At 45.5% G+C, this 8,136-nt stretch overlaps 1 protein-coding gene across 1 annotated transcript; it reads right to left on the bottom strand.

Annotated features, from left to right (window-relative positions):
* Positions 1–3,248: 3,248 nt before the first annotated feature.
* LOC114507626 (26S proteasome non-ATPase regulatory subunit 10-like) lies at positions 3,249–4,713 on the bottom strand. Its single transcript, XM_036010994.1, is given in 1 exon segment — positions 3,249–4,713. A coding segment is annotated over 1 exon segment (681 nt). The 5' UTR covers positions 4,711–4,713; the 3' UTR covers positions 3,249–4,029.
* Between the last annotated feature and the right edge of the window lie 3,423 nt (positions 4,714–8,136).

Here is an 8,136-nt window from a genome sequence, read left to right on the forward strand (position 1 = left end):
AAGGTACCACAAACATCCGGGCAAAGGGGGTGGTGACTTGGATCAGGGAGACAGCGGTAGAGGCGGTGAGAGGTGAGTGCAGTCTGTTCTGCGGGAATGTAGAAGGCGAAGCAGAGCAGATGGGCTGATGGCTGTGAGGGGCTTGAGGGAAGGGAGAAGCCAGCACCCACTCTCTATCATCCCACGTTGTGTCTGTTTATAGCCCTTGTTACCGTTGTTATTATATCTTGTATTTTTTCTTACTTGAGTATTGTCTTCCCTAACTGCTAGACTAGGCCCTCGCTGAGATCAGAGACCTGGGCTGTGCTGCCCCAGCCACAGCCCAGCACCTAGAGGAGTGCCGGGCACATGGAGAGGCTCAGTAAATAGTTGTTCAAGTGAATAAGCGGAAGGAAAAAGTGATTTCCATGTGGAGTCTTCAATAGATTTCTGCCATTTCACTCTGTACTTCCACTTCTAGGATTCTCTTTTGGGGAAATTTTCACAAAAGCCAAGACTCACCCCATAGATGTTGATGAAAACAACCACTTCTCATAGTGGAAAATTAAACACATCCTACCTGCTCAACAAGAGGACAACTTGGGAGGATTCCAGAAATGCTCAAGGGAGACTTTGCCCACTTTGGGGCAGGATGATCTGTGCCTGGAAGCAGCCCCCTCTGCTGGGGTGGTAGCCCCAGAGCCCTGCAGTCCCATGGGCCCAGGATCCTACCTGTGACATGTTAGTTCACTTTGCACCTGGCATCAAATTACAGCTCCTGCAGTCTCCAGGGTTCAATTAAAAAGTTTTACCTTAATCTTCACAGCAGTTCCTGGGGCTCATTATGGTCACTGTCCTCACCCTGGGCCCCTGTGGAGGGAGTTGAGGGAAAGGAGAGCAATGACTGAGGGGAAGAAATGGAGGAGGAGCAGTGAATTATGATGGAAAAACCCAAGGGAGAGTGCGAGGGTTAATGAAAACCCAGCTGGGCAATTTGCATCAGTGAGTTTAGCCCTGAGAAGGAGAGGGTGGTGGTCGCCTAGGGAATGCTGTGGGAATATGGGTTTGCTGGGCCCCTCGGAGGTGAATCTTTAGTAGACGTTGCAGTACAGCTTAAGGCAGGTACTCTGCAGGTTTCTGTGGGAACTCAGGCTTGTGTGTTTGTAAAACCTGTATTTACTCTGCTGAGTGCTGGGACAAATGAGATATCACACCATTTTTCCTCACCGAGCAAAAAATTTTTTTAAAGTTACACAATGGAGTTCCAAGTTCTAGTACACAGTCCCAAGTGTATTTATTGCAAATTAAAGCATTTCCACACTGAAAGGAATGCAGAGTCCTGTTGCCTCTTCCTTTTACAACTAGGAAATGGATGTCGAGAGAGTATTTGAGGTAATAGAAAAAGGGATAGAATGCATTAATTCCTAACCCTTATTTCAGCTCTTTCTCCACTATCCTATGCTGTTTTCCATTTTTTCCTGGGTTTATATATTCAACCAATACTCACTGAAAACCCATGTGCAATGCACTGGTTAGCTGTTAGAGAAGGTGGTACATGAAGATGAAACTGGAATGAATTTTACTTTCTAGAGATGTGTAGTCTGGATATAGGTGGTCTCATACTCATCCTTTTCTTTCCTTCCTCTGCCCGCCTGTACAGCCAACTTTCATGGCCAAGTTTTAGAACATCGTGAGCCAGGGGATCTCATGCAGAGTAGACAGTGTAGGTGCCATATGGGCTTCCAGGGATTCTAAGCACCGGGTGGAATTCTTGGAGGAAGAGGCTGCTGTCAGTTTGGCCTGAGGTTGCTGTGAGTGTATGTAGTGTGGCACTCAGGGGTCCCGGGTGGCAAGCATCAGAGAAGAAAGCCTTGCCTGGCTTCTGCAGGAAAGGACTTGACCCAGGTGTATTTGGACAGCTCTCATAATCGATGGCACATATGCAGAACCAGGTCTGAAAACATGAGGAACGAGGACCTAGATGTCCAGGTGTGCGGCATTCCCTGTGCAGGTTCAGTTCAGACCCCCACAGTGAAGCAAGTATCCCCATAAAGCGAGTCATGGATGTTTTGGTTTCCCAGCGCATATAACATTTGTGTTTATACTGTACTCTGCAAAGTGTGAAGGGGCATTATGTCTTAAAAACAAACAAACACACACACAAACAAACAAACCCAATATACATACCTTAACATAAAAATGCCTCATTGGAGGCAGGTCTACAATGACCCGCAGGTGGAAGCTGAACTTGCTCCTTCCCAGAATAGATTGAAGGTACAGCTATATTTAGAGCAAATACCCCAGAGAGACACTGAGAGTCAGCTGAACAGCTTCTGCGCAATAGGCAAGAGAGAGGGACAGCGTACAGAAGGTCGGGGAACCTAAAAACTGGGAACCATCATCTGAGCCTTCAGCTAGTCACAATCATGTTGCTGGTGGAGGGTCTCACCTTGATGCTGAGGGCTGCTGACTCTTGCAGGGGTGGATGCTGAAGGCTTGGGTGGCTGTGGCAATTTCTGAAAATAAGACATTGTCATTTGCTGCATTGATGGACTCTTCTCTTCACAATTTCTCTGTAGTGTGCAGTGCTGGTTGATAGCATGTACCCACAGAACTTCTTTCAAAATTGGCATCAATCCTTCTGAACCCTGCTGCTGCTTCATCAATGAAGTTATGTCATTTTCTAAATCTTTTGGTATTGTTTCTATGATCTTCACAGCATCTTGTATAGGAGTGGACCCCATCTCAAGAAATCACTCTCTTTGCTCATCCAGAAGAAGCAACCCCTCATCCATTAAAGCTGTATCATGAGATTGAAGCGATTCAGTGACATCTCAGGCTCCACTTCTACTTCTAGTGCCCTTTCTATTTCCACCACATCTCCAGTGACTTCCTGCACTGAGGTCTTGAACTGCTCACAGCCTTCTTGAGGGTTGAACTCAGCTTCTTCCAAACCCCTGTTAATGTTGATATTGTAACTGCTTCTGATGAGTCACAAATGTTCTGAAGGGCATCTAGAATGATGAATCCTTTCAGAAGGTTTGTAATTTGCCCAAATCCATCAGAGAAATCACTATCAATGGCAGGTATAGCCTTGCAAAATGTATTTCTTAATAAGACTGGAAAGTCAAAATCACCCCTTGATCTAAGAGCTGAAGAATGGATGTGGTGTTAGCAGGCACGAAAACAACATCTTCATCAGAGCTCTTGGGCCACCAGCTGCATTGTTGATAAGCAGGAATATTTATTTATTTATTTATTTATTTTTATTTTTTTTCATTCTCTCAACATTTTATTTTTTTAGTTTCTGAAATACAAATCAAAGTACATTTTTGTAACATAGCATGTTAACAAGATTTATATTCTTTTTAATACAAGATAACAATATAGGTACTTTAAAACTTCCTTTTTAAAAACAACACTTTTTATGGAGGGAAGTAGCACATTAAAAAGATACATGGGCACATAAGATATAATTGGTCACTATTTTAGTGGTTTTGAATGCCAAACTTGGAATAGCAGACTTTCCAACTGAAAGTATGGTCCTCTAAAATATGTAAGTATTCTTCCTATAACAAAATTAAATGTACTGTTGAAAAAAACAGAAATTTTTGGTGTAGGCCTAAGTGAGCTTGAAAAACGAGTTAGGATGTGTTTCAATTGTATAGAAGCAACATTCTAGAATCCACCTAAAAACATTTGGTAGAACAACTAACCAGAGGCTATGGGGTTGTTCTGACTCAGAGAAGGACACAGGGTGAATGGGAGAGTGATGAAGTCTCACAATAACCACAAAGTCACTTATTCAAAATTAACCAAAATTCTATATACAACAGTAGTAGAAAAATCTCAACATTATTCAATGCCTGGAAAGCAAATTGTAAGCTTAGAACAAACATCTCAGCAGAAACAATAGCCAAAGTGTTTATAATACTTTGAAGGTGAAAAAACCTTCATATTACTAGATGATGTCTTATGCATAAGTATATTTGTTTCCAGGACACTGAGGACAACCACAAAACATATGAAGTAAAAATAAATCCAAGCTGCTTAACCTTCCACCATTCCCTTGAGTGCTAAACCCAGACCACCTTTGGCCACTTGCAGGGGTGTCTTTTCTTCTTTATTCTCAATGTAAATACTTGCTCCTTGGGACACCAGCAGTTTTGCTTCTTCCACTCTCTCCTCATCACAGGCTAAGTGTAGAGGAGTGTTACCCTCAGTGTCTTGGATGTTTGTGGATGCTTTGTAGTACAGAAGAATATGAATCATCTTCAAGTTACCCTTGGCTGCGGCCCGGTGCATTGCTGTAGCCTCATAATGGTCCTTAGCATCTGGATTAGCCCCGCCTTCTAGTAACATGACAGCGATCTCATGCCTGTTTTTGGAAGCTGCATAATGTAGGGGAGTACAGCCATTTTGATTAACAGCATTCACTTGAGCACCTCTTCCCAGAAGGGCTTTTACAATCTCATCCTGGCCAGCAGAAGCAGCAATATGAAAAGGAGACCAACCTGCATCATCTTTATCATTCACTGGCACACCAAGTTGCAGCAAGAATTCAACAATCTCTGTATGTCCAGCTGAGCATGCCCAATGCAATGCAGTTCTGCTGTCCTGGTCAGTTCTAGTAGCCAGGGATTTATCGCCCAGGATCTCTTTTTTCAACTCCTCCAGCTTTCCGCTCTAGGCCAGATTGCAGACCATTAAGTTAGACACAAACCCTTCCATCTCGCTTTCGAGCAGGAATATTTTGAAAGAAATCTTTTTTTGAGCAGTAAGTCTCCTCAGTGGGCTTAAAATTTTTAGTAAACCATGGTGTAAACAGATCTTCTGTCATCCAGGCTCTGTTGTTGCATGTACACAGTGCCAGCAGAGTCGATACATGATTCTGAAGGGTGCTGGGATGTCCAGAAAGGGAAATGAGCGTTGGCTCCCACTTAAAGTCGCCAACTGCATTAGCTCCCACCGAGAGAGTCGGCCTGTCCTCCAAAGCCTTGAAGCCCGGCATTGACTCCTCTCTCACAACGTAAGTGGGAGACGGCCTCTTCTTCTAAAATAAGCTGTTTCTGTTACATGGAAAATCTGTTTAGTGTAGCCACCTGCATTACTTATCTTGGCTGGATCTTGTGGATCACTCGCTGTGGCCTCTTTATCAGCACTTGCTGCTGCATCCGTGTGCTTTTATGTTGCGGGGATGGCTTCTTTCCCTCACCCCCGTGAGCCCACTCATGCTTCAGACTTTCCTTCTGCGGCTCCCGCACCTCTCCCAGCCTTCACAGAATTGACGAGAGTTAGCACTTTGCTCTGGATTAGGCTTTGGCGTAAGGGACTGTTGGGGCTGGTTTGATCTCCTATCCAGACCCCTAAGACCTTCTCCACACCAGCAATAAGGCTGATTTGCTTTCTCGTCATTTGTGTCTTCACTGGAGTAGCACTTTTAGTTTCCATCACGGCCTTTTCTTCTCATTAACAACTTGAGTAACTGTTTGATGCAAGAGGGCTCGCTTTCAGCCTGTCTCAGCTTTCGGCACGCCTTCCTCACTGAGCTTACTCATTTCCAGCTGTTGACTTCAAGTGAGAGACGCGTGACTCTTCTTTTCACTTGAGCACTGAGAGGCCTTGCAGGGTTGCTAATTGGTCTAATTTCAATATTGTTGTGTCTCAGGGACTAGGGAGGTACAAGGAGGATGGGAGGGAGTGGAAGAGGAAAGGAGGGAGGGAGAGATGGGTGGATGGATGGGTGGATGGATAGATAGATACCAGGGAACAGCAGGTCTGTGGAACAGTCAGAACACACACAACATTTATTATGTTTGCTGTCTCTTATGGACACAGTTCACGGCGCCCCAAAGGCAACAGATCACAGATCACCAAAATGTAATAATGTAATAATAATAAATGTATTATTATTACAAATGTAATAATAATAAAAAACTGGAAATACTGCGAGGATTACCAAAATGTGACCCAGAGACACAAGGTGAGCAAAGGCAGTTACAAAAATAGCACCAATTAACTTGTTCAGTGCAGGGTTGCCCTAGTCCTTCACTGTGTAAGAAATGCAGTGCCTGCGAAGCAGAGTACAGTGGAGCACAATCAAATGAGGTTTGTCTGTACAGCAACAGTTACGCCACCAGAAGAATTTGGTTGGGTTGTGTGGCTGTGGCTGCTGGTCCCTGGATGCCACCAACAGAACTAATTGCACACTGGACACTCTTCTCGTCGTCGGCCTGGGACTCAGCTCCCCAGGGGCCTTGACTGACTGCACTCCAGCCACGGGGGTGGGGGTAAGAAATACATGTGTTTGGCATTTTTAGCTGGCGTGCTGTGACGAAAGACCTTATTTCCTACTCAGACTCAGAATATTGTGGCAGGGTCCCAGACAGAATCAGGATCCCAAGGCTGAGTAGCCAGAAAGAGAAGAGAAAAAAAAAGAGAAAGAAAACTGCAAGTCCCCTGCGTCTGTTTAAATTTCCACAGAACTGAGAGTTGAGAGCAGAGAGTCTGGATCAAAGTCAAATTTCCACTCTTCACATCTAGGTTTTTAGATGTGAATTAATAAGTTGGTTGTCAGTATAGGCTCATCCAGGTTTCCAAATATATGTTGAGAAGTAAGGTGCTATTATCAGGGAACCCACCTCCCCCAAATGTATTACTGTTATAAAAATAATCTCTGAGCTATTGTTCATTAAAAGAAAAATATTATACATTAGTCTCTTAAGTGTCAAGTGTATAATGAACCATAATGGAGGTGATAGAAAACCAGTTAGTCTGGCTGATCTGTGGATCATGCCCTGTCCAATCTCTTTCCCTTTACTTGAAAAGCACTTTAGGTTTTCATGTGAAACTAAATGTAATGACCTTCTTCCACCTTTCGTGTTCACCCTTTCCCCTCCATCCTGGGTTCTTCTCTACTGCATAAACACTCCCCAGTATTTCAGAGCAAACTGTTCCCTTGGCCCTTTAACCTTCCAGGTACCTGTTTCTTGGCTTCCTTACCACGAAAAATGCATTGCCAGCATTTTGAATCTGAGTTGTCCCAAATCCCGAATCCCTCCTGCCCTGTTGTCCTCAACCTGCCCCAGGTGGGGCCCGACTCTGCCACACCCGCCCTGATGAGAAACACACAGGGACCCAATCATGGAAGAGCTGTCCACTGGTCAGGTGGGTTGAAGGTGTGAAGGTCGTGCAACTTATTTTGTGAAAAATTATCACAGCAGAATGTGGCAGAAAACATACGGAGTAAAAATACAATGCTGACATATCAGGGAAGAGCTCATAAGGAAAACAACAGAAATTTGCCCAAACCTCTTTCCTCTTCACCTTCCCCACTCCTGGTACCACTCTCCCTAACAGGCTATTTGAAAAGTTTAAAAGAATTTTCCCCTACTTTTTAAAGCTATAACGAATGCAGTTGCACCTTCAAATTTGTATTTATTGCACACCTTTCAAGCATGTGGGAACGGTGAGTAATGAGCCCACATTTCCTGCACCTAGGCTCCCTGACTGCCAGCACCCAGCGGTCTCACCACCCTTCCCCTGGTCCTCTGCTGCCGAGAGCCTGTGCTTCCCAGTATGTCCCGTGGAAGCAGCTGTGTGCCCGTCGTCGGCCCAGCCCGGCTTGGGCAACTTCCCACTGCGTGGGCCAGTCAAGGTCAGAAGGTGCAGGGGACGAGATGAGCCCCAGCAGACCCTGTGCCCCACCTTCCAAACCATGTGGACTGTGTGCTGAGGGTGGTGACAGCAAAGGGGAACTGGCAGGGCTTTTGCCAGAGTAATAACACAGCTGATGGGAGGCCACAAAGACAAAGGACAAAAAAAAATCCACCCCAAAACCCTCAAACCGGTGCCCTACGCACGGGGTGACAGGGCGAACACGGAGCCCAAGGGAGCGGTGAGAACCAGTTCCCGAGCCAGACAAGCTAGATGCAGCCTTTATTCCCTTGTGTTGTCCCCGGAAGCTTGTATCTTTTGTTGTCCTAGTACAGTTGCCCCAGTTTCTCTCCCTTTGCCCTCCTCCGCCCAGTCTCCCCCCTCCCACAGCCAGTCCCCACCCCGCGGTCCGTGTCCGTGAGTCAGTCATACGTGTTCTTTCACCACTCCCTCCCCCTTCTTTCCGCCCTCGTTCCCCGCCCGCCTCCCCTCTGGCCCCGG

The sequence above is a fragment of the Phyllostomus discolor genome, chromosome 10 (assembly GCF_004126475.2).
Source record: "Phyllostomus discolor isolate MPI-MPIP mPhyDis1 chromosome 10, mPhyDis1.pri.v3, whole genome shotgun sequence".
Classification (NCBI taxonomy): Eukaryota; Metazoa; Chordata; class Mammalia; order Chiroptera; family Phyllostomidae; genus Phyllostomus; species Phyllostomus discolor.